This window comes from Amphimedon queenslandica, unplaced genomic scaffold (assembly GCF_000090795.2).
Source record: "Amphimedon queenslandica unplaced genomic scaffold, v1.1 AMPQUscaffold_13329, whole genome shotgun sequence".
Classification (NCBI taxonomy): Eukaryota; Metazoa; Porifera; class Demospongiae; order Haplosclerida; family Niphatidae; genus Amphimedon; species Amphimedon queenslandica.
In genome coordinates, this window is record NW_003546435.1 from 88835 (window position 1) to 111666 (window position 22832).

General features: G+C 30.8%; 1 protein-coding gene across 1 annotated transcript in view; it reads left to right on the plus strand.

Annotated features, from left to right (window-relative positions):
• Nucleotides 1-22314, plus strand: part of LOC109583103 (uncharacterized) — a 23942-nt gene extending 1628 nt beyond the window's left edge. The window contains exons 4-68 of the mRNA XM_019998284.1: nucleotides 508-544; nucleotides 903-950; nucleotides 1006-1071; nucleotides 1437-1520; nucleotides 1586-1671; nucleotides 1978-2068; nucleotides 2127-2223; nucleotides 2645-2746; nucleotides 3230-3318; nucleotides 3416-3493; nucleotides 3703-3778; nucleotides 4050-4102; nucleotides 4540-4581; nucleotides 4743-4817; nucleotides 4861-4983; nucleotides 5181-5224; nucleotides 5281-5389; nucleotides 5503-5558; nucleotides 6230-6302; nucleotides 6387-6456; nucleotides 6514-6542; nucleotides 6672-6782; nucleotides 6825-6899; nucleotides 7012-7200; nucleotides 7516-7647; nucleotides 9007-9148; nucleotides 9649-9679; nucleotides 9771-9825; nucleotides 10126-10268; nucleotides 10835-11012; nucleotides 11201-11453; nucleotides 11882-11989; nucleotides 12078-12199; nucleotides 12243-12326; nucleotides 12379-12510; nucleotides 12562-12717; nucleotides 12821-12945; nucleotides 13363-13485; nucleotides 13549-13684; nucleotides 13774-14007; nucleotides 14087-14218; nucleotides 14338-14503; nucleotides 15477-15576; nucleotides 16351-16495; nucleotides 16564-16669; nucleotides 16728-16812; nucleotides 17031-17064; nucleotides 17162-17269; nucleotides 18175-18300; nucleotides 18360-18455; nucleotides 18501-18614; nucleotides 18793-18942; nucleotides 19031-19101; nucleotides 19195-19238; nucleotides 19284-19387; nucleotides 19520-19648; nucleotides 19741-19787; nucleotides 19838-19921; nucleotides 20001-20177; nucleotides 20226-20494; nucleotides 20595-20767; nucleotides 20830-20991; nucleotides 21365-21442; nucleotides 21615-21734; nucleotides 22035-22314. Coding sequence (XP_019853843.1) covers nucleotides 508-544; nucleotides 903-950; nucleotides 1006-1071; nucleotides 1437-1520; nucleotides 1586-1671; nucleotides 1978-2068; nucleotides 2127-2223; nucleotides 2645-2746; nucleotides 3230-3318; nucleotides 3416-3493; nucleotides 3703-3778; nucleotides 4050-4102; nucleotides 4540-4581; nucleotides 4743-4817; nucleotides 4861-4983; nucleotides 5181-5224; nucleotides 5281-5389; nucleotides 5503-5558; nucleotides 6230-6302; nucleotides 6387-6456; nucleotides 6514-6542; nucleotides 6672-6782; nucleotides 6825-6899; nucleotides 7012-7200; nucleotides 7516-7647; nucleotides 9007-9148; nucleotides 9649-9679; nucleotides 9771-9825; nucleotides 10126-10268; nucleotides 10835-11012; nucleotides 11201-11453; nucleotides 11882-11989; nucleotides 12078-12199; nucleotides 12243-12326; nucleotides 12379-12510; nucleotides 12562-12717; nucleotides 12821-12945; nucleotides 13363-13485; nucleotides 13549-13684; nucleotides 13774-14007; nucleotides 14087-14218; nucleotides 14338-14503; nucleotides 15477-15576; nucleotides 16351-16495; nucleotides 16564-16669; nucleotides 16728-16812; nucleotides 17031-17064; nucleotides 17162-17269; nucleotides 18175-18300; nucleotides 18360-18455; nucleotides 18501-18614; nucleotides 18793-18942; nucleotides 19031-19101; nucleotides 19195-19238; nucleotides 19284-19387; nucleotides 19520-19648; nucleotides 19741-19787; nucleotides 19838-19921; nucleotides 20001-20177; nucleotides 20226-20494; nucleotides 20595-20767; nucleotides 20830-20991; nucleotides 21365-21442; nucleotides 21615-21734; nucleotides 22035-22124 — 6967 coding nt within the window. The 3' untranslated portion in view covers nucleotides 22125-22314. The remainder of the gene's footprint in view (nucleotides 1-507; nucleotides 545-902; nucleotides 951-1005; nucleotides 1072-1436; nucleotides 1521-1585; nucleotides 1672-1977; nucleotides 2069-2126; nucleotides 2224-2644; nucleotides 2747-3229; nucleotides 3319-3415; nucleotides 3494-3702; nucleotides 3779-4049; nucleotides 4103-4539; nucleotides 4582-4742; nucleotides 4818-4860; nucleotides 4984-5180; nucleotides 5225-5280; nucleotides 5390-5502; nucleotides 5559-6229; nucleotides 6303-6386; nucleotides 6457-6513; nucleotides 6543-6671; nucleotides 6783-6824; nucleotides 6900-7011; nucleotides 7201-7515; nucleotides 7648-9006; nucleotides 9149-9648; nucleotides 9680-9770; nucleotides 9826-10125; nucleotides 10269-10834; nucleotides 11013-11200; nucleotides 11454-11881; nucleotides 11990-12077; nucleotides 12200-12242; nucleotides 12327-12378; nucleotides 12511-12561; nucleotides 12718-12820; nucleotides 12946-13362; nucleotides 13486-13548; nucleotides 13685-13773; nucleotides 14008-14086; nucleotides 14219-14337; nucleotides 14504-15476; nucleotides 15577-16350; nucleotides 16496-16563; nucleotides 16670-16727; nucleotides 16813-17030; nucleotides 17065-17161; nucleotides 17270-18174; nucleotides 18301-18359; nucleotides 18456-18500; nucleotides 18615-18792; nucleotides 18943-19030; nucleotides 19102-19194; nucleotides 19239-19283; nucleotides 19388-19519; nucleotides 19649-19740; nucleotides 19788-19837; nucleotides 19922-20000; nucleotides 20178-20225; nucleotides 20495-20594; nucleotides 20768-20829; nucleotides 20992-21364; nucleotides 21443-21614; nucleotides 21735-22034) is intronic.
• Nucleotides 22315-22832: the final 518 nt, after the last annotated feature.

Below are 22832 nucleotides of genomic sequence, written 5' to 3' on the forward strand. Positions count from 1 at the left end.
GGCTAGTTTTTTTCAGGGGGTCATGCCCCCCTTGTCCCCCATAAAATTTGGTATTAAAAAAATAAACATAAAAGGGTGCAGTCAATTTTTTATTAATCTGATGAAAAAAAGGACACGAAAAAATGGATTTTTAATTTTGTTATCTGATCTGTATAATAGTCTGATTGGGCAATGGAAATTTAGAAATATTTTTCAGATGGTTATGAACAATATCATTTGTAAATAGAAAATTGGATCAGTGTTAGCATTTCAATTTTCAATTTTTGAAAATTAAAAATAAAAACTTAAAATCAAAATTCAATTTTTCATTTTGAAGAGTTTAAATGAAAACAGAAAAGACTGCAATATGACTTTTTTCTTTAATGCCTTGTCTGTCTTTTAGGAGAAAAGACGATTGGACACAATATCCACTCACCCACATGGATGATATGGTCTGCATGGCTATGCAAATTAAGGCGCAGAAAAAAACAATACTTTATTTCTACCATCATATATTTGTTTATACAGAACATCTCCATTAGAAGTATCAGAAGTCTCACAATTGGTATGTGTAACTTTGTGATCATCTAGACTAAATCATAAAATCATCATCATCATTATTAATTATTATTATTATTATTACAATGTCAAACAACAACAAAAATACTGTCATAAAACATGTCAAGACAAAAAAAAATAGAAGTAACAACAACAATAATAATAATACTAATAATAGTAATAATTTTTCTCAGTAACTTTGATATAAATTACCAAACTTAAGCCATGACAAATTTTATGGTAAAAATAGAAATTTGACCATGCCTTTGTGGAGGCTATTTTGATTTCCTACTATGCATGCTATTTTGATTTCCTGCTATGCAATTATCATTTCAAATTTGCAATATTTGATTTTCATGTTTTAGAGTAGAGATTTTCCATGTTGCAGTTTAGTGTATGGAAGAAAAGTGAAGGTACAGTTGACATGAATTTAATTCAATTATTTCTAATGGTTTTGTATGTTCTTAGCTTCTTCATGTTGCTTCCAAAATGTACTTTTCTGTTGATTTATCCTCAAACAGCACAATAAAAAATGTGAGAGTTACTAGTTTTATGTTTTGGAATGGCTTACCGTATTACTTTTGTGGTATATTTGTGTTATTTTCATTTCAATGCAAAAACTTTTTATAAAATTTTAATAATTATGAAGCTGCATTGATTCTTATTTAATCAATTAATGGATTTATGCCATGTTTAACATTTAACATAGAGTAGTGTGAACAGCCTAAAATTATTCTTTAATTTTTGTATAATTTGTATTTATCTTGTTGTAGTTTTATAGTTTTTGTTAAGTGATAAATTTACAATGGTCAATGACTGGTGGGCATTAGTTTTATAGTGTCTCAATTCTATCATAATTTCATCTTATGCAGTGCATCATATATTCATTATTTTGTTAGGTAAAATTGGTAGAAGACTTTGAAGAAAAGACTTGTGTGTTTCGCATACTTCCTTCTGAAACCAATAAGCATGCAGGAGAAGATGTAAGCAAAAAGAAATGAAAAAAAGAAATTAAACTAAAATAAAAATTAACATTTTGAAAATTCAGGTGCTGTCACTGGATAAGATAAAACTTAAATCAGTTTCTGACAAAATGCATTATGTATTTAGTGCATTTAATCCACTTATGTCAAGGTAATAAGAACTTTACACCAGCACTCTTACAATAATGCATCAGCTGGTATGAGTATATTACCAATGTACTCTTGCCAGTATTATGTTACAGCGTAAGGGCCTGTTTAGTTCAGTGGCCACAGTATTGGTTTCTAATTTAGATTACCAATATGTGTTTTTTCATTGCTTTTGAGCTTTGTCTATACCGTATGCAATACACAGGCCAGATTGGTCTTGTGGGCAAACCAATGTGTCAATAAGCCTATACAATTGATGCAACATGTCAGCTCTAAGCTTGAATCATCATTATTCTGTATATACATGTAGGTATGAACTTAAAGTGGCAGCCACACATTCTATATTTGAAATCTCATTACAATCAAGAAATAATATGACACTACCACACAAAGCAGTGAGAGTATGCCTTGCAAATAACTTATAATTTGTTCATCACAACTACATATGTATGCATGTAGGGTTGTGATGTTGTGATGTTGTTTAATCACAAATGTGAAAGTTATCTTGCTGGGCGTGAATTTTATGATGAAATCAAAGAAAATACTGTTACAGAAGGTACATGTATGTGCATATACTCTCATGCATGTACACTAAATCAGTGTGGTATTTTTGATTTATTTTCTGAGAAAACCACACATCAATTTTATATGGAATGTGTGTCTAAAAGTTTATTGAGCATGTTGCGCAGTAGTTTTCACATGTAAAAACAATTGTAAAAATGGCAAAGGACAAGGCAAACAGTAATTGGTTACATACTAATCTTGCCCTTGACCTTAATTACACACTTCAATGGAGTGTTATATTATATACATCTGTAATATCATACATATACATGTACATGTGTAATTATAAACTTAAATAAGCAATTAGTGGCACATTAATTTTTCTCCTATGAGCCCTATCAGTATATATCTAATAAAACTATAAATATATAACAAATTTTGGGATTAGCTTTTAAGTTGCATGGTTTTTGTAGTTGGAGCAAGACAAAAAAAATTAGTCCATGGAATACAGAAAGCTCCTTCACTATCTTTTAACTGTTACTGGCAGCTGGAGAAAGCTGAAACACCACATAATAGTGAGCCATTTCATGATAATTGCATGTATGTCAATTTACCTCATTTTTGAAAAACATGAAATATGCAAGAGTTTTGTGTACAGCTATTATTATGTATACAAATATTGTCAATTTTTATGTTGATGTCCATATTATGCTACATGTATGTGACATATGGTTATGCATGTAAAATATTCCTAATTTATCACCATTTTGCATAGCTACATAGGTTAATGTATACAAATAATTATTGAACTCCAAAATACAGTGTCATTTACACCAAGTATAATTACTATTGTCAAAGTTAAATTCAATCTTAGAAATGATCTTTGGTCTTTGCTTTAAGACCATAATTATCTCATCATATGTGCATGAACATTTGCATAATAAAATTATGATAAAATTTTAAAAGTATATTATTTTTACTTTATAAAATTTGTTTTGTGTACATATACATGTATTTTACATATAAAACAATTAATAGTAGTTGTAAATTTGTTATAGGTGATCATTTTGAGTATGGAGACCATTGTCGTATTAAACATTTGCTAACAGGGCAGTATCTGTCAGTGGCACTGACACAGCAAGAAAAGGTATATGCATTCATGTTTTATTTATTTCTGCTATGTTTTATTTTTGACCCTTCTGTCTTATTTCCCTGTCTTCCTCACTCTCTCCTTTTTCTTCTAGGTGCATGTATCACTAAAAAAATTAGAGGCTGCTATGATTGAGGATGAAACACAATTCTGTTTATTACCAGTGCTGGGGGTAAGTTCATTTGTTCATTTTTTAAATTTTGTTGGAATTAATTTTCCTTTTTTACAAAATGTTCTGTAATTTTAATTGATATTAAGGAAATTTAGCAGAATTAGTTTTAGTAGATTTGATTCTGCAAAAAAATTAATTTCACACAAAATAAACCAGTTTTACAGTATGTCTTACTTTAAATAATTATCCTCAATCTTTACCATTTTTAGAAAGAAGGCTGCATAACTAAAGGTAGTTGTGTTGAAATTAAACATAATAAGTTGGGAAAAAAAATATCAATTCCAAGTAAGTCCATCCCATAACTATTTTTAGTCAGTCAATAGCTTTACCATAAAGGAATAGTAAAAATAATATTTATTGTCTGTAATAGACAACATTTGGTCAATATAGAATTTTAAGATACATGCATGTCATTTACATATACATGTTTTTGTATGTACATCATTCTTATTCTCTTTGCATGCTCATTAGTCCAGAATTAAATCTATTTTTTATCATTAATGTCACTGTCTCACTATTATTATTGGGACCATTTAGTGTACTTTTGAATTTTTAGCAATTATTTATGAATGTGGACCATCATCCATGGGAAATACTGAGTGGCTGAAGGTATAGTTATATGATATGCATTGAAGTGATATCAACCATTTCTTAAGCCATTACTGATCAATAAACTTAATACATTATTAAGTACCATAATTGTCATGCTTTATTGTATAGTGGTGACCTTGGTTTCACATGTTTGTAGTTAAAATTAGCCTGAAGCAAAGCTGAGGGCTGATATCAACAGAAATACCCAAAGTACATGTATTATATGGTTGAATATTGTTAAAATACATCAGCCATATGACAGTAATTTAACATTGTCAGTCCTCTAGCACAATTGTTTTTGAACAAATCAAAATTAATGACATAGTAATAAAAATCAAATTTTATCAATTCTTATTGAGTCTGATTTATATCAATTCTTTAATTTAAATGCAATTGCAAGCTTGGCCAAGCGCCAATAGTGTCTTGTTACTCTTATAAAATTTTTGCGTACATAGGTTGGTCTTGAAGATAATCATCAATACTTTTGTGTTGAAGAGGTAGGCAAAATTTAATTTTTTTCTTTGTATAAAGTGAAAATGATAAGTTTTCCATGGTATTAAATCCTCAGTTATCTTGATCCTATTTTTATGTGTCATACAAATAATATTGTTATTTACATCAGTGTAGCTATCATTGGTGAAAATATTAATTATCATAGGTTAATCCTGATTTTATTCATGAGTGCTATCACATGTCAGGAGTTATTGCTGTATTAAAAAATTATTTGCAAAAGGTACTATGCATTATTTGTCTTTGTGTGAGTATTTAAACCATAGTTCAAGGATGATTCAACTCCTCCTTCATTTGATGAACCACTTGATGTATTAAACAGATTATTAGAATGGTTGAATGTGGAAGGAAGGGCAGTAGCCAGAGCAAATATGCTCAGAATGTCACAGGTACAGTAGAAAAGGAAATTATGTAAACTGATAATATTTTTCTCAAGTGTATTGCCATTGTGCAGGCATATTCAAAGTTTAATTTTGTTGAAGAGTATTTTCCAAATTCTGAATTATTGTACATTAGCTTTTTAATAAAACAGAAAATTTGAGAGGGAATGGGTAGAAATTAAGACTTACTGTTTTTATGCTGATAGGGTGTCGACTTGCTGCTTTGTTTCTATGATGTACCACACAAAGAGTAAGTTATTGTAAAGGGGAATAAAGGGAAGTCAGTTTTTTGGATTTTATTGCTAGCTTAAAAAGAAAAATATCAGTTGTATTGCAAGCTTTCTTGGATCCTGCAGTCAAAAAAAATCATCGTTATCTTGCAAATGATAGATTCTTAGATATTCTTTTTAAACAGGTTTGCTATAATAATTATTGAACTGTCTGTAATGGTAGTTTTTGTTGTGTTGTTTTACAGTACATTTATAGTTTCTACGAAATGATTAATAATTATATTTACATGTATTATAGATAAATCACAAAATTGGTGTTGAGGAGGTTCTTAGTAGTTTGGTTGAAATTGAAAGGTACATTAAATGTATTTTTGTTTGATGTGCATAGTAGCTAGTGCATCAAATAATTACAAGTCATAATTTTAACATTTCTTTGGTGATTTCTCCAATTTGCAGGTTTACATACCATGTAGCTAGAAAATTGGCGATCTAAACCTTTGGTGGTTTTGCATTGAAAAAGCCTAAATATTATAATGTTGTAGTCGTTTAATTTGGTGGTTTACTATCTTGTCTTTTCTTTAAGCACTCTCACCTCTTTTTAAAGCTGCTCCTTGGCAGTCCTTACCCACAGTCTTGACTGAAATAGTGAAAAAGACTGCCATGGCTGCTCCTTTGGCAGTCCTTACCCACAGTCTTGACTGAAATAGTGAAAAAGACTGCCATTGTGGCTTTTTTTAGTATCATATATGCTCATTATGTAATATGCCTATCATTGCAATTATTATTGATGGTTATAATATTAGCAGTTTTATCTTGAAATGCCAATCTACCTAATTTAACTCTCTGCCAAATTTTTGTGCGATATAGTATATAATTATTGCCAATTTTGCAGTCATGTACTATACAGCATGCATATGCAGAGTATGATAAAAGGGAATATTAGACTAGTTACTGAACTAATAATTTTACTTGTACCTGCATTATGTTTTGTATATTTTTTGTTTTAACTCCCACATACATTAAAGCACTGTTACTGCTAAAGTGGTGAATAAATTTGCAAAAAATACATCTGTCTTCAATCAAATTAATAAAAACATGGTAATTCATTTTTCTTCTCCTGACCCTTTACCTTTCTCCTACGTCTCTTCCACTATCTCTATGTGTGGCATTATCTTTTTATAGGATACATCAATTCTTGATTTTTTAAGTACACTCTGTGTTACTGCTGGAAAGCCCAATCAAGTATTACAGAGTATGTGCCATATATTCTATAATTATATTGTTATTGTATTGTTACTTGCACATGTAGATGCTATATTTGAAAAGATCATTACAAAGGTCAGTTATGTTCACTTTTTCAATATGAGCTTCATTCATTTACTGCATGTATAATGCTCTAAATTGTGCAAGGCACAATCATACATGTACATAGCTCTTTCTTTATAAATATATAAATATTATATACAGGACCATTTTATACATACTGAAGTAATTGAAAAAGATAGTGCTATAACTAATATTCGATTCACTGGTCCACCAGAGATAGCTGGGTGTCTAATGTCTGACATTTGCTCAAAAGTAATTTTAATGTGTGCATGCTTTATTTTTGGATATTTACAGGAAAAGTATTCAATTCACATGGAAAATTGTGTCTTTTTTATTGCACAACTAAAGCTACTCAGCCGAATATGCAAAGTAAGATATTTTTATAATTGCAGTAGTGTTTATAGGGTGTTTGAGGATGTTGCCCCATTTAAGTGATTAAGAATTTTTAATTTAATCTTAATTTTCTTTTTTACTTCTGAAGGGTGCAAACATTAAATGTATTCGTCATATTCAGAAGCTAGTTACTTTTGAAGAAGCTCTTTTTTTAATTAATAACTATAACCTTCATCCTCTGCTACGATCAGCTTATCTTGGCTTTGTTGTTTCTGTCTATGTTGATCCCAATGTAGAAGAAAGTAAAGCAGATGTGGACAACATGTGGCATATCTTTGTGAGTAAATGAATGAATCAAATGCTGTGTATAAGCTATCTACATGCATATATACATGTAACTAATGCATGTCTTCGATGTATGTTATGATGAAAAATTAAGAAAAGTCCATGTTGTCGTTATAATTTTTGTGGCCCCAAAGTTTCTGCTATAGTAATTGAAAAAATTATAACCTTTCAAAGTTTTAATTTTTATGGCAATCTTTAAAAAATTAGCAAAAAAAATTTTACTAACAATTTTTGAAAAATTGGACAACAAAATTTTTAGCTATACAATTGTTTAATTGTGTGCGGTGTTTAATTGTTTCTATTTTAGCATTGGAATATGGTATCTGAAAATTCATTGAAGACAGCATGTATAGCTGATAGACATGATCTAGTATCTGATGGATCAAAAGTGTTAAAAGTGCAGTCAAGTATAGAATCTTTTTTGAAGAACTTTAAATATGTGAGTGAAAACACATTTTCCCATGTCTATAAATTGTCAAGGACAAAAAACACCTCTTTTTGTCAATTTTTTGTATGCTACTGGATTAGTAATGGTTATTATTAGTGTATGCCCAGATGTTTAATACAGAATATATGGTATTTTGTGATATGACATATTGGAGTGTTAGAAAAATATAAAAAGGGCCATTTTTTGCCAAACCCTAATATATTTAAATCCAATCATATAGTCACATGTCTGCCAGTTGATAATGGTTTGAATGGATCATGTGAGCTTGTTTTTTGTGAAGTATTAATTATTGCTGTTGCTGCTTTGTTAGGAACTTCAGTGTTGTTTGCATTTGTAGATTGTTTTTTGCTTCTGAAGCCCCACCCACTAAGAGCAAGCCACAAATTGTTAGACCCACAAAAATACCTACCGTATAGCCAAAAATTTTTGAGGCTTAAAATTTCGTGAATAATAAAATTTATGGAGAAATTTTAAATTCCGTGATAAATATTTTCATGATTTTATTTTAATAATAATAATGACCACACCTTATTTAATTAAAACATGGCAGATTCAATATTTTGAGACGGACTCTTGTGACAAGGGGCACCATGTCTACAAATCAGTGTGGACACCAGTGATGGGAAGGCAGTATGCTTAAAATAGCAATACAGAGTAACAGAGACATCAGCTTGACCGAAAACACGACTTGACACTCGCTAATTGACACGAGGGCACATTTATTAGTAAGGTGTGGTTGACCATGCCTCTCAATTAATATTTATTTTCGGGGGTTTAATTTTTTGTGATGCAAACAGTGATCACAAAAATACGAAAATTTATTCCTCACGAAATTTTTTGGCTATACTGTATTGCCGTATATAGCAAATTTTTTTTGCAGAACAGTGCCACCCTTTAATGGTAATTGAATATTTAGCAGATTTTTAATGTTGCTGCAGCATACTAGCCTGTGAAAACAGCAAAAGTTTGATCCTCCAAAATAAAGTGCTATATGGTATGCTGCATGGAGATAGTGAAGGGCAGTTGTCCCCATTTTAAATCAACATTTAAAATTAACAAAATATGCTTTTTGAAAAAAAGCAATTTTAGAATGCTATTATGAATCTAAAAATATTCATGTTGCTTATCACCATCCAGAAAGCTTGCCATATTTGAAGCAGGTGTGACTATGCTGAACGGGCTTGGGCCATAGGTTTGCAAAATTTTAACTGAGTGCTTGCATACTGCAACTATTTCCCCTTTTCCCAAAAACTCCACCTCATTACTTGTGTTGTGTTGGGCTTAAGGCAACCAAAAGTTAGCATTAGTAATAATGTATTTCTGATATTTCTTATTTTTTATTGACATTAGGAGAATTACTTAATGGAAGGTAACATTGAAGTATTGAGTCAAGTATTATCAGTTTTGGAACCATTAATTTTAAATGGATTTTACTGGAACAATCCTACAGATGTAGCAAAATTCCTAACTGATATTATTAGCAAAGAGTCTAGTAAGTCATTGAGAAAACTAATGTATGCACTAAAATTTCAAGCCAATTAATCAAAAGTGTAAATATTAATCTTTTTTTTCACCACCATGCAGTTTTCAAAATTTGGCACTTTTAAAAAGTTGCTCATAACTCAAAAATATTTGTCAAAATCTGTTCAAACTTTATGGATAGCATAAAGGACATCAATATGTGTCAGAAAATGTAATAGAAAGTGGGAGAAATTTCTTGAAGCCATTTTTGTAAATCTATGGGCTCTATAGCCTTTGCTTTTTTCAAAATTTAGTCGTTTCCCTTGATGGTCGCTCATTTTACTTGAAGCAATTTTGGCATGCTTTTAAGCTTAAAGAATAAAATAAAACAAAAAGTTTGGCTAAACAGAGCTTTATGTGCTTTCTTGGTTTGATTTTTTTAAATTGTAAACTGTAATTACCTTGATATTATATCACGGTGGCATATGGCCATGCACAATGTAGCAATGTGTTTCGTTTTATTCTTTTTAGATAATCAAAAAGTCTTATGTGCGAAAAGAAAGTAAGTGTACATGTATGTATCTTGTTCTTTTTCAATGCCCTTCTTTTTTCTGTTTTCTTCTTTCACTGTTTCCTTTTTAATCTTTCTTAAGAGCTGTTCACAGTCTTCACCTCCTATTCAAGATGTTATCCTACATTGCATTAGCAGTTAGTCCCAATCTTATCACAGCTTGCATGATTTGAATTGAGTGGCCAGATTGCAAAATTTGAGGAAAAACATCATTTTCAAATTATTTTTAGCATTATAAACTGCTTTTCAGATTTACTGAGAGCATTATGTATCTAATCTATTGATGAGAGGATTTTATAATGATTTGTGCATGGCAATGGCTGCTGCATAGCTTTGATAGTTTTGTAGTTCTTGTAGTTATGGTAATGCATGATAGAAATTGGTTACTATAATGTATATGTTTATATGGAAAAGTTATTGTTCTTTATTTTTAACAGAGATTTTTATATGACTTCAAATTGTTAAGAAAAGACTTGCATGTAGAAGAAATAATTGAATCTCGCTATAGCTATCTGCCAGTGAATGAATCACTTGCAGCACTTCTCTCACAACAAGTACCTGACTACCAACTGAATGAACAGTAAGCTGTCTACATTAAGAAGACCATAAATTGTTATGGAGGAATGACCTTTTGGTTACAAAAATTGCATTCTGCATTAGCAAAGTGATTGGATTGACGTTGATCGTAAAAAAGCACCCAAGTAATGCTTATATTACAGCCTAATGACTGTATGCTTTAACAGTGAATGCTATTCTCTATCATAAAAGTAGTACACTATATTACCGTATGGGCCCAGTTTTTTGTAAATTTAACATTAATTTTCGTGAATTGATCAAAATTTTGAAGTTAAAGTGACCTGTGAAAATATGCAGTTACATGTACTGTACATTTGTACATGTATATAGTTGTCTTTGCACAGTGGTTAAGCTTGTAATTAAAAATGTACATGCATGCTGAATAGGCATAACTTTGCTCAATGACAAAAATTAATTTGTGTGTATGTACATGTATGGACTGCAGTAACACCGTTATAATAATTATACTTGTGGTAGATGTATGCGTAGCAGTGTGAAAATGTATAAGTTTGATGCATAGTAAATCTAGAAAACTATTTTTTATTAATATTTTTATTCATATCGCAATAGAACAATTACTCAAGCCTGTTCTAGATTGAAATATGTATTCCAAAATGATGGTTATGTTTGTTTTGATGTTGCTACAGAAGATGGAAAAAATCTTGTTGAAACACTTATTGATCTAATGAAGTATGATATTTATGATTTGAGGCTATCAAGTGCTTTGTTGCTCTTTGATATTTTCCAAGTTTGTGACTTTCACTCTATTGTTTTATTTCTTTCCTCTCTTTCTCACTTGACTGCTACCATTACTCTGTCCCTATATCATTTTGCATATGCATGCATAATTAATATCTACATCTATTTTCTACACTGCTTTTTTATAAATTTATAATTGATTTCACATTCTATTTTTTATACTTTTCATTAAATTAGAAGGAAAATATTTTGTTTCGTAATGCAGAAACATCATGTTTAATCACTACTGATTGCTCAAAAGAGTTCTCTAAATTGATGATACAATATGGTTGCTTTTCTGATGATAAGCATCCTGATGATAGTTGCTCTTCTGATATTGATGACACTTGCTCTTCTGATATTGATGACACTTGCTCCTTAAATAATCATGATAAAAAGCCAAAAAAAGTGTTATTGAAACTATTACAAGGACAAGCTATTGAAGGACCAGGTCAGTTCTAGTGGCAATACAGTATGTGCCTGATCAACTTGGTCAAATATATAATTATGATTATATTGACATGTTAGATTATTCATTGTTACCATAGGGTCCTTTTTTAGGGCTGTAAATTTTGTGGATTTCACAATTTTTTGAAAATTTGCAAAAATTACTTCTGCAAAAATCAAATTATCACAGTTCAAGATGGCAGACGGCATAAATTTGCGAAAATTAAATTCGCGAAATAGCTCTTTAGGCCAATTTGCGAAATTTACAGTTTTGAAAAAAGGCACCCTACAGTATTACATGTATTTTTGTTAACAAACAACAGCAACAACAATTATATTAAGAAATATACACAAATAGATCTGAATTTTAGATGTAACCTTTATTTAGCTATTTAGTAGGATATCGTTATTATTAATTTATTATTATTTTAGTACATGAGAAAGTGGCAAGTTTTCTAAATGACACTAAGATTAAGTGTATGATTGATGGTGATGAAACTCAACCTCACAGTTATTATCAGAAAATTGTTTTTAGTGCTGGTGAGACTATGTCATATTTATTTGCGATCTCAGTGTGCCTCTTAAGAAGTATAACTTCACTTGTTTCTTCTTATTTGGTTTACTTTAGTTGCTTTTTCTGCTATATTTGAATATATCCAGTTGTTTTACTCTACTGATTCCAATGAGCAAGTTCCCTTAATGAAGTTGTCTTGTAATTGTTTGCAGGCAATTGCACGTAGAAACCACCAGGTATAGATTTACTTCTTTTGTCTAATATATTTACTGTCAGCAGGTTCAAAGTAAACTGTTTCTGAAGTTTATTGATTTCGTTGATGCTAGAATCGCTATAGCACCATTAGCTCGTCTCATGACTGAAGTATAATAGTGTATCAATTAACCTTATTTTTATTAATTTCATTTTTGTATAGACACTTTCAGGTAATCATTTATTGTGTCTCCAGCTCTCAGAGGGCACCATAACTCATTTATACATGGTAGCTGCCACCTCTAGTAATGTTGAGCACTGTGAGTTCTTTACTACATTAGAAACTATCATTAAAGTAAGCAAATCAACAATTGCAATGATAAAAATTTGCATTTATTATTCTCAGCCTTATAAATGGAGTAAGTTGGACAATGGTGTACCACTTTTGATGAAGAATTATCAAACATTGATTGCAAAAGTAGTCTTAAAACATATTCAGGAGCAATTTTATCCGTTGCTTTTGAAAAGTACACAAGAGGAAAGATTAACAGCACTGAAAGATGTAATTATCACTTTTTACATGTTCAGCAACTTGTTACATCTATGCTTGCTACCTTTATTTTTATTTCCTTTCTTCTATTTCCCTAAATTTTTCTCTCTATTAGACTTGTGATTATAAATGCTTGCAGCTATTAGCAGTATCAGATTTACTGGCAAGCGTAGCTGAAGGACCATGTCAACATGCTGAAGATATTTGTCAAGATATATTTTCATTGGATGACTTAGTCAAGTAAATGCCAGTATAGAAATACAATTTATTTATTTGTTCCTAATTATTTTATCATTGTTTTAACTGTTAATAATAGTATAATTGTATTTTGGGTTTAGCACAGACTTAAGTTAGGAATTGCTATAATCTTTATACATGTACAACTGAAATATTGTGCTTTTAATGACTTTCAAGTTATGTTATTTCAAAATACCATACAACTAGAAATATTTATTGAGAATTAAATTTTGTGAGTTTGCAGATGAATTAGAAATGCAAAATTTAAATCCACAAAGCACTATAGTACATTATACTACAATAACTGTCAAGCAGCAAAGATTTAACCTGCAAACAAAATTATTTAAAAAAAATTTTGCAATTTATTTCTCAAAATCAATTGTCTGTACAATAAAAACATATGCCTAATTGTTTTTGTAGTGTTATGTCTAACCCTGACATTAAGTTTCACAATAAGAAACCTTTTGCTCGTATAATGAATGAAGGTTACATAAATACAGAGAGAGAGTCTCTTCTCTCTATTGCAGAGCTATCAAAAATAAGGTACAGTGCAATGGTGAAACCTGAAATAAACAGTGATTTGTTTGCTTTTGTTACATATTGCAGTGCTTTTTGGGGTCACCTAGAAGAATGTGCTCAGCTTGTGAAAATGATGCATAATAATTTATCACAAAATCATGTTGAGCTAAATCACGTGAAAATCAAAGTTCGCATCCTGTTCAGTCAGCACTCAAGCTTTGCTGTAAGAAAGAGAATGAGAGAGACAAAGAAAGAATGCACAATGTGTGAATATTTTTGATAAGTTATTTATGTAAAAATCTCTTATAACAGGAATTAGAGGAAAGGAACAAGAAAGAATTTGATGATGTAATGGAATACAATGGAAAATTTATATTAGTATCATCATTGCTAAGTTACTTAATTGAGGGTCTAATTCCATTAGTAACTTCAATCTGTTCACAGTTGTGTATAGATTACAGTAGTGAACTGCCTGATCAGCCATCTTCTAGTTTGCTCACTGCTCCTAATGTTACTGTACTAAAAAAATTCACTGACTCACTTTTAGTGAGTTAGATCTCAATCATCTCTTAATTAATTGTTATCTTGCAAAATCTTTTTTCACTTCTTTTAATGTACTGTATAGATTTTAATACAACAACATCCAGAAGCTTTTTTTACCATGCCTGAAATGACTCCGTACTGGACCAAGTTCATTGATTCTGTTGTCAATATGATGCCTATTGACCAGCAAGGCTGGCAAGAGCAATTGAATGCAGTAAGTATAGGTAGTAGGGTGCATAATACAAGAGCATGCAACTTGATGTATGTACAAATTATATGTGTGTAGCATAAGATGTATATGAAGTAATGGTTGAATATTTGTATTTGTAATAGGTAAGGGAAACTGTGTTAGCTAATGAAGATTTCTATATTAGTACTGATCTGAAAAATGTGGGCAAAGATTTGGCAGATGAAATAAGTTTGAATGATGATTTCCAAACTTTCATTCATAATTTTAAAGCTGCTTATGAATGCAATGCTAAAACTGATCAAGAGAATTGTAAGTTCCTTTTCTTATTCTTATTCACCCTTTCTCTCTTAAGCCCTCCTTACACAAGGCAACATGTTGTTAGCAACTTCTGTTGTTACTTTGATCTTGTAATCATCTTGTTCCAAAAATAGAACAGAATTCTATTTTTAGACACAAGATCAAAGTGACCACAGAAGTTGCTAGCAACATGTTGCCTAGTGTATGGAGGGCTTTACCCTTTTGCTCATATACCATATAGTGCTTATTTTAGAGGAGTAAAACTTTCACAGATTTATAAAAATGAATTTTATGTCGAAATAGCTTAATTTAGCAGATTTGCAATGTTAGCACTATACCTTTGATGGGGATTGGATTTTTTAGCAGTGCTTTATACTAATCCCTTAAGTTTTGCTACTTGGACATAAAGTTTTATGTGGTACAGACAGGGGTCAAATACTGTCAAGCAGGAAATTTTGCGAGAGAATTTAGTTTGCCAAATTTTGGTATTTGATAGCCATTTGCCACGATAAAAATCCACCATTTTTAGCCATAATGCACATGCTCAATGGCATGTAGCCACAAATTTGCAAAATTAAAATCTGATATTTGCCAAAATTTATTGATTTGCCAAATTTAACTCCCGCCTAAATTTTCCACTATACGGCACAACATGAAATTTAAATGAAAATACAAATACTGTATAAGTCATATGGTATGATGCATTTTTGGTGCTAACTATTCTATAGTGTTGATGATGCATTTTTTAATATTTGAAACTATTTTGCTGTATTAGAAATAATTTTATGCTGTACGTATTTCAATTACAAATACTTCCTGTTATGAAAACTCAAATTACAAATACAATTACCAATACTATTATGAGTATTTAAGTGGAACTAATTTTCAAATACTGTTTGTATTTGACCCAATTGTGATACAGTATACTCTTCCATATCAATTGTCATATTTCTTGTTGTTTCAGTTTTATTTCACTTTTATACAGTTCATCATGAAGATTTTACACGAACTAGTTTTCAGGAACTTGTGCTTTTTTCTGGGTATGACTTTAACATTAAAGCAGAAAAGCTATTAGATTTTATAAAGTCAGTATACCACTTAATGACGTACATAACTAATACATATATTAGTCAATAATGACAATTGTATAATGATGAAATGTAGTATAATAAAGAACTTTCTTTGTGTCATTTTTTAATGAAAGTCCCTATAATATTACATGGTTGTTGACCCAATTTTTGAACAGCTTTAGTAAAACAATTATGTCCTAAGTATCCAATTTTGATTTGAATCAGCTCAAACTATATATGCAACATAAGTACATAATAAAAAAGGTGAAATTCCCTTTTAAATTTTTGATAAAATTTGGCCAAAGATCCTGTACTACAGTAGTCTCGAGACTAGTACTACAGTACATGGTCTTTGGTCCAATTTTTTTAACAACTTTAAATTCTACCTTGCTACAAAAGCAAGGTACTCTCAATTAACAGAAAGCTTTTAAGCAATGAAGATGAAGCCAAACTTTCTTATAACTTTTGAGTGATCATGAGGCTCAGTGAGGTGCTCTATACAATCATCATCAAGATTATCTGTATCTACTTCTCAACATTAACGCACCACTTGATAAATGATTACACATTGTTTACTCAATAGGAACCATGTATTAAGCAATACAACTTTTAATTGCAACACACCTCTCAAAAGTAACAACTATCTTGACCAGGAGGATTATGGAAGCCATGTAGAAGTGCAACAGTTAGAAGGGTGTGTTAATTGGGTCAAGAACCGTATTTATAGTCTTGCATAATACTTTACTTGCTTATAGGCTCATCCCTTAATGTATTCATTTATTTTAATAGTGTCTCATACAAACAGCTTCAGAAGCCCTTAACATCAGATGAGCGGTCTAATATTGATTTTGCTGTCCTCGCATCACTTCATATTCTTTGTGATTTAGTACCTAGAATAGATAGTGACCTACTGATTTTGGAATTAGTCAAAAAGGTTAAAAGCTGAATGTTTTAACTATTCTGATCTCTCTATCTATGTTACTATTTTTCTTACTTTTATAGGTCATTGCTTTTTTAGCCCATCCAAAAGATAAGATAGCTATTCAAGTTTTTGAATTTTTTCGACTACTCCTATACAATTGCAGTGAAACAGCTCAGCATTACATTTGTTGGTTTTGTAGTTAATTTACATTATTTTATTTCATTTGTTCTTGTAAATTCATTAGGTATTACAATTATGCAGGAGGAGACTAAGTTTTTTGATAGACTCTATAAACTACTTACGAATTTTATAGCAAGTATTGGCTCAAGGTATTTATAATTTTAACAGTGGTGTGATCATTGAAGATAACACACCAAATATTTTTTGAAACTTTGCATACAATTTGACACAGGAAATTGAAATTTAATTTTGTGTGAGCCTCTATATGTATGCTGGATTGTTCAAAATATTTGTCATAATTTTGGTATTTTAAGACTCATTAGCATTTTTAATTTATTGATATGTGAATAATTGTATATAATTTTAGGCCAATTGAAAGTGTAAGAGAAACTGATCACAAGGTAAAGCAACAACATGAATCATGAATTTAATGCTTATTATACTTATTAGCAATGCTACAATTGTCTCTTTGAATGTATAAGCTCAGTATTTTTGTAGACAGCAATATTTATGCAAGGAATGTCAGATGAAGAAGAAGAAACTGATTTTTGTGGTCACCAGCAGAGAAATGTTCAGTTGCATACTATAGAAAGAGCCAGACAGCCGGTAATAAAAGGAAGTGATTTAATTATCTTGCAGTGCTTTAATTTGATTAAGAGTGAATAATCTATTCTTGATTTGATGTAGTTGTAAAACTGAAATCACCACCATTATGGACCATGGTTGGGGCTGATTACAATTACAATTGTAATTGATTGTAATCATTTACATGTTTTAGCATAATCATAATCATAATCATGTTCACATTTCAAGATTTACAATAATTGTAATTGTAGTCGTAACTACATTTTTGTAAAAGTTCAATAATAATAATATGTATTGATATAATATTAATAATAATAACACCTGCATCTAGTGGATCTGTCAAGAGATTTTTTTTATTGGTGGAAAAATTTTTAGGCTTCAAAGATGTTTATTAGATATTATGTTTGAAAAACTCATGTTTATAAGATGCAACACTGACTTTGAGCAATATCATAATCATATCTAATACAGGCATAATCGTATTCGTAATCATAATCATACCAAACAGTAGGGATGCAATTGTAATCATAATTGTAAACACATTTAATGGCAGGTGTGAAATCGTAATCGTAACCATAATCACTATACATGCAGTACCATGTAATCATGCATAGGCATAATCGTAATCGTAAAATTGTAATTGACCCCAGTAATATGTGTAATATTGCAATGCATTATTTTTGTGGGTTATAAACCTAAGCTTTAAAATATCAACTTGAGGTGATGATGGTCCAGGAGTATTTACGGGCAAGGTAACCAGCCTAAATACAAGGTTACCAGCCTACGGGCAGGTAACCAGCACTTGCAAAATAGTGCCTGCAGACTATAATGGCATGTATATTTGCATCAATTATTGTTTTATCACTAATAATGAAATTGCACTGCTAATAGGAAGTGTTATACAGTTCCTTCAATATTTTTAATAGGAAACAAGTGAATCTGGTGCTATAAAAGGGGCTGGTATAGTTCTTGATGTAGTTTCGTATTTATGTGATGGGCAGAATTTTGAAATGCAAAATCTACTTAGAAAACAAGAAGAAGCTGCATTTTTTGTAAGAAACGCTGACATTGTAATATCCTGGCATATTATACTATAATTCATTCACCATAGAGTGTCAATATTGTTGGGCTAGTTGCTGAATTGTTTGAAAAACTAGCAAAAAACTTCAGTGAAAACACTATCAGTTCTTTAAAGACAGCAATCCAAGTACTTACAGGAATGAATGAAATATTTGAAAAATTAAATTTACAGGCACTCATAGAAGTTTGTGCTGGTAATTTTGGAAATCAAGAAGTTGCTTTCAAAGGTCAAGTAATTGACTCAATTAATATTATACTACTTATGAAAATGGATGACCCACAAAAGGTAAAATGTATATAGAACTACAATGAAGCAAATAAATTTTGTTTAAAACTATGCTTAAAGGGTTACCTCAGTTTTGGAAGTATATTGTTTAGTGAAACTGAGGTAACCACTTGTGATTATTTTAACTACTGTACACGTTTATATTTGAGTTTAAAGAAGTCATTTTTTCTGCTCATAGGAGAATGAATTAATTAAAGTCAAAGCTTCAGCTCTTGAATTACTGGAAGTAATCGTTGAAGAAACAAGTTGGGAAAGCAAAAATTTAGCTCAAAGGATTGCACAGGATTTGTCAATGAAAGGTTTAGTGTCTACTATTACAGAGTTTTGGGTAAACTTTAGCATGCATGTATATTATGACAATGTAGCCATAAAGTAATTATAAGATTTAAATCTAGCATGAAACTTTGATGGTTTAGGATATATATAATAAGACTAAGAAAAGGAAAGATAAGAGTTTGGCAAAAATAGCAGAGAGAGCAATGTTTAGGTATGTTTTGACTTCAACTATAAAGTTTTGCATTGCTTTTTTTGGGGCATGTTATTTCTTTCTTTATGTTGGCCTTGACACACTTTCTTGTAGAGGATATCATGTTTATAAAAGGATTTGGGGTCAATTAAGTGAAGGTTAGTTCTTTAAACACATGTTTAACACCGAACTATTTTAAACAGTTTCTGAGGAAATGCAACATCATTTGGGTAAAACAAAGTGCATTGAAGTTAATTATGAGACAAAGTTTAATGACAAGATACTAATGAAAGTTCATTTTCCATTTGTAAGATAACACACAAATGATACATAGATGTGCCCTACAATTTTTGATATGCTTTTAACTTTATGTGTTATACTTAATTATTAACAAAAGTGTATGTTTGTATATACATCTATTTCTTTTGCATTCTTTCAGTATCAGGAAGAGCTAACTAAAACTGAGAAAAAAATAGTACAGGACAACATCAAGCGAGACTCACCTGAAGCAAAAGTTAAAGATCTTTTGAATTGGATGGAATCAATGAAAAGAAATCTTAAGCACAGAGTGAGTTTGAATATATAAACACTGAATTTTGGTATATCCACATGCCCTCTATCTCTTTCTCCCTCTATTTCTTCATGTGAACAATTCTATAGGAGAAGCTTAAGCAGAAGTGGTACTTACACTTAGCTGTGGCTGTACCGTGGGTTTAAGAGATAAAATTAATTGATTATTTGCATATTGCACTTTTAGACGAATAAGAAACTTTTTGCTTATTGTCCTAACCTTGTTGCTCAATTTGTTTGTTGTTTTACTATTGGAAATCCCTGATAAAAGGTAAAATTGGGAAAAAGTTATTTAATTTATGAAAAAAAGAAATTAAAAAGAAGCCTTCACTGCTATCATCTCCATATAGAAGCAACACTACTGCTGATTATATGATTGCTGATCCAGTTGGAGCATCATGGTTTTCTGATATTTTGATATATATTCTTGGAAGTTTTCACATCATTTTATCGATATGGATGGTCATTGAATACTTCGTCAATGAATATCCAAATATATTATTTCTAAGTTATTTTGTGGGTTTATTGTAAGTTACCAAAAAAGCATGACATCAATTTCTGTGAATTCTTTTTAGGCTTGACTTTTTTAAATGGATTTTTTATTCAATAGAAAAGAAGGGATCAGAAAATTCACAGCAAATTGATTTCAGCGAATTTGAGTCTTTTTTTAAACAACACTTTCAAGTGTACTTTTTTAACTTTCGTCCCTTATATTGTATTGTTTTTCTCGTCTGCTCCATTGTTGCTATGGGATATGAAGGATACTTTTATTGTGGTTGCATTTTGTATGCATTTTTAAATAATAATGTGCTGCAACAAGTTTTGATTGCTATCTCTAAAAGTGGTAAGATATTGATGTAAAGTGTTTGCATGATTATGTCCTTGTTTGAGGTAAATTAGATTTAGATCTTGTTTATAATTTATCTCAATTTTTTTTGCTATAGCTGCACAACTTATTTCAGTTGCTCTTCTTGCTTTGGGGATTTTGTTAGTCTTTGCTGTTATTTCATTTGTTTTTCTTCATGATTTTTTTGACAATGAAAATTTATTTTGTCGAACCTTATTTGAATGCTACATATCAGTAACAAGGGAAGGACTATTGGACACTATTGGAACTGTGAGTCTTAATGAGTTATAAAAATTAATTTCACTTGTAATAATCAACTCTCAATATTTCAGATTCTCCCTGTCAAATACATGGGTCAGACTGAGCCATCCTTTAAAATATATGCTGTGAAGAGTATATTTGATTTGGCCTTCTTCATCATCATCACAACTCTTGGTCTCAACATTGTGATAGCTATTCTAGTGGATCGCTTTTCTGAACTAAGGAGTGAGAGGGTAAGAATCAAGAAGAGAATCAAATTAATAGAAACCAAAAATCCAAAATGTAAAAATGTCTATTTTCAAATGAAAAATCTGTTTATGTGTACAAAATGGCATATCAGTAAAAAAATAAAAAGATAGATCACCCTTTCTAAATTTAGTGTTTGCATGAAAAAAAATGGTCAGGTAGCTATACAATATTAGTTGTATGTAATAGCTAAAAAAATTTTTGGCCCAGAATTTTAGAAAACACATACTAGGTCTAACAGCAGCAGGCTAGGGTCTATATAAAAAAATTAAAATTAATTTGTTAAATGTGTAAATGGGATTGCACAGGCCACGAAAATTGGGTAATTATACTAATATCCTAATATTGTGTTTTCATTAGGAGAAAGTTAATCAAGACAAACAAACTTATTGCTTTATTTGTGGTATTGATAGTGATACTTTTGAAAGGAAAGGCAAAGTAAGTATTATAAAGATTAGGTGTATTCTGTGTGTGTGTGCCACAGTGCATGCATATGAGATGAGGCAAGGAAAAGCAGGGAAGTAATAAAGTGGAGGGAACAATGATTTTTACTTATTATCTGTGTATTTGGGGTGTGAACATTGCCTTAAGTAACCTGGTTATTATGTAGGGATTTGAAAATCATGTAATACATGATCATCACATGTGGAATTATGTGTATTATATGCTTTATCTTGACTCAATGGATGCTAAAGATCATAATGCAATAGAGAAATATGTATATGAATGTGTAAGTTATACGATACATGTAGTTAGCAGTATCAGTACAATTTTTAGATTGAATAGGGGAAGTTTTGCAGCATGTAAAGTGTACTTAAAACCTTTGGGGCTAACTATTCCTTTTTCTGAACACTGATGATAGTGAGTACTGTGATATCATGGCATATTTAGCCTTTTACTACTTTCAAAAAGGGGACAATTAACTGCCCCTATGCCTTGCCATCTGCCAGCTAGTGTAGTCTTTGTCTCATCATTCCCCTTCAACCTGCTAATATCTAAAATAGACTAAAATAGAAATAATTTTTTGCAGATTAAAGACAAAGATATTGGATTCTTTCCATTACGTCAAGCTGAAGTTCTAGGAGGAAGAGTAGATGATGCAGCCATACAGAAATCTTAAGAACTAGATTCAGTTGAAGTGTAGCAGTGAAATTTTAATTTTTGCTGCATTGTATTGGGTGTTTTTAGCTTACCAGATCTAATAGACTAGTTATTGCTTAGTTTGTTTATAGAACATGTGTAATTTTCATTGCTTTAGCTTTTGTTTATTTTACTAGATGTAGTTAGTTTACTACATTGTCATGGTAATCTAAAACATGCATAGATCTAAGTCCTGCTAGATCATGAAAGTGGACAACAGCAAATCTTTAGTCCACTGCTTGTCCAATATTGACTGATTCATCAATCCTCTCAAACTCAGTCTGTCCTTTTCCCTTCAATTTTGCAAGCTGTTCTCAGCTCAGCATCTGTTAGCTTTGACATTTCAACCGATTCAAATACAGTTCATAAGTGCATGTAACCTACTGAGTATCACACAGCTCAGCTTAGCTAAAATATTGTTTGAGTAGTAGGTGCACTGAATGTCACATTAAGGAAGCTATAGTTTCCTGCAGTTGCACTTGCATCAGGAATCTGCTTGCATATACCTGTAGAAATAGTGTGGCAGCAACATGTTGCAGTAGAGAGACTCTCAACTTGCAAGATACTATGAAACCAGAAGCCTACAAGAAGCCATTATTGTGCACTGTCTGTTTCTACCTATCTGTGATGCTTGCTAAATGCTCTAAGCCAGGTAACTTTGATTGCAGCAATGTTTGAAACTTACCTG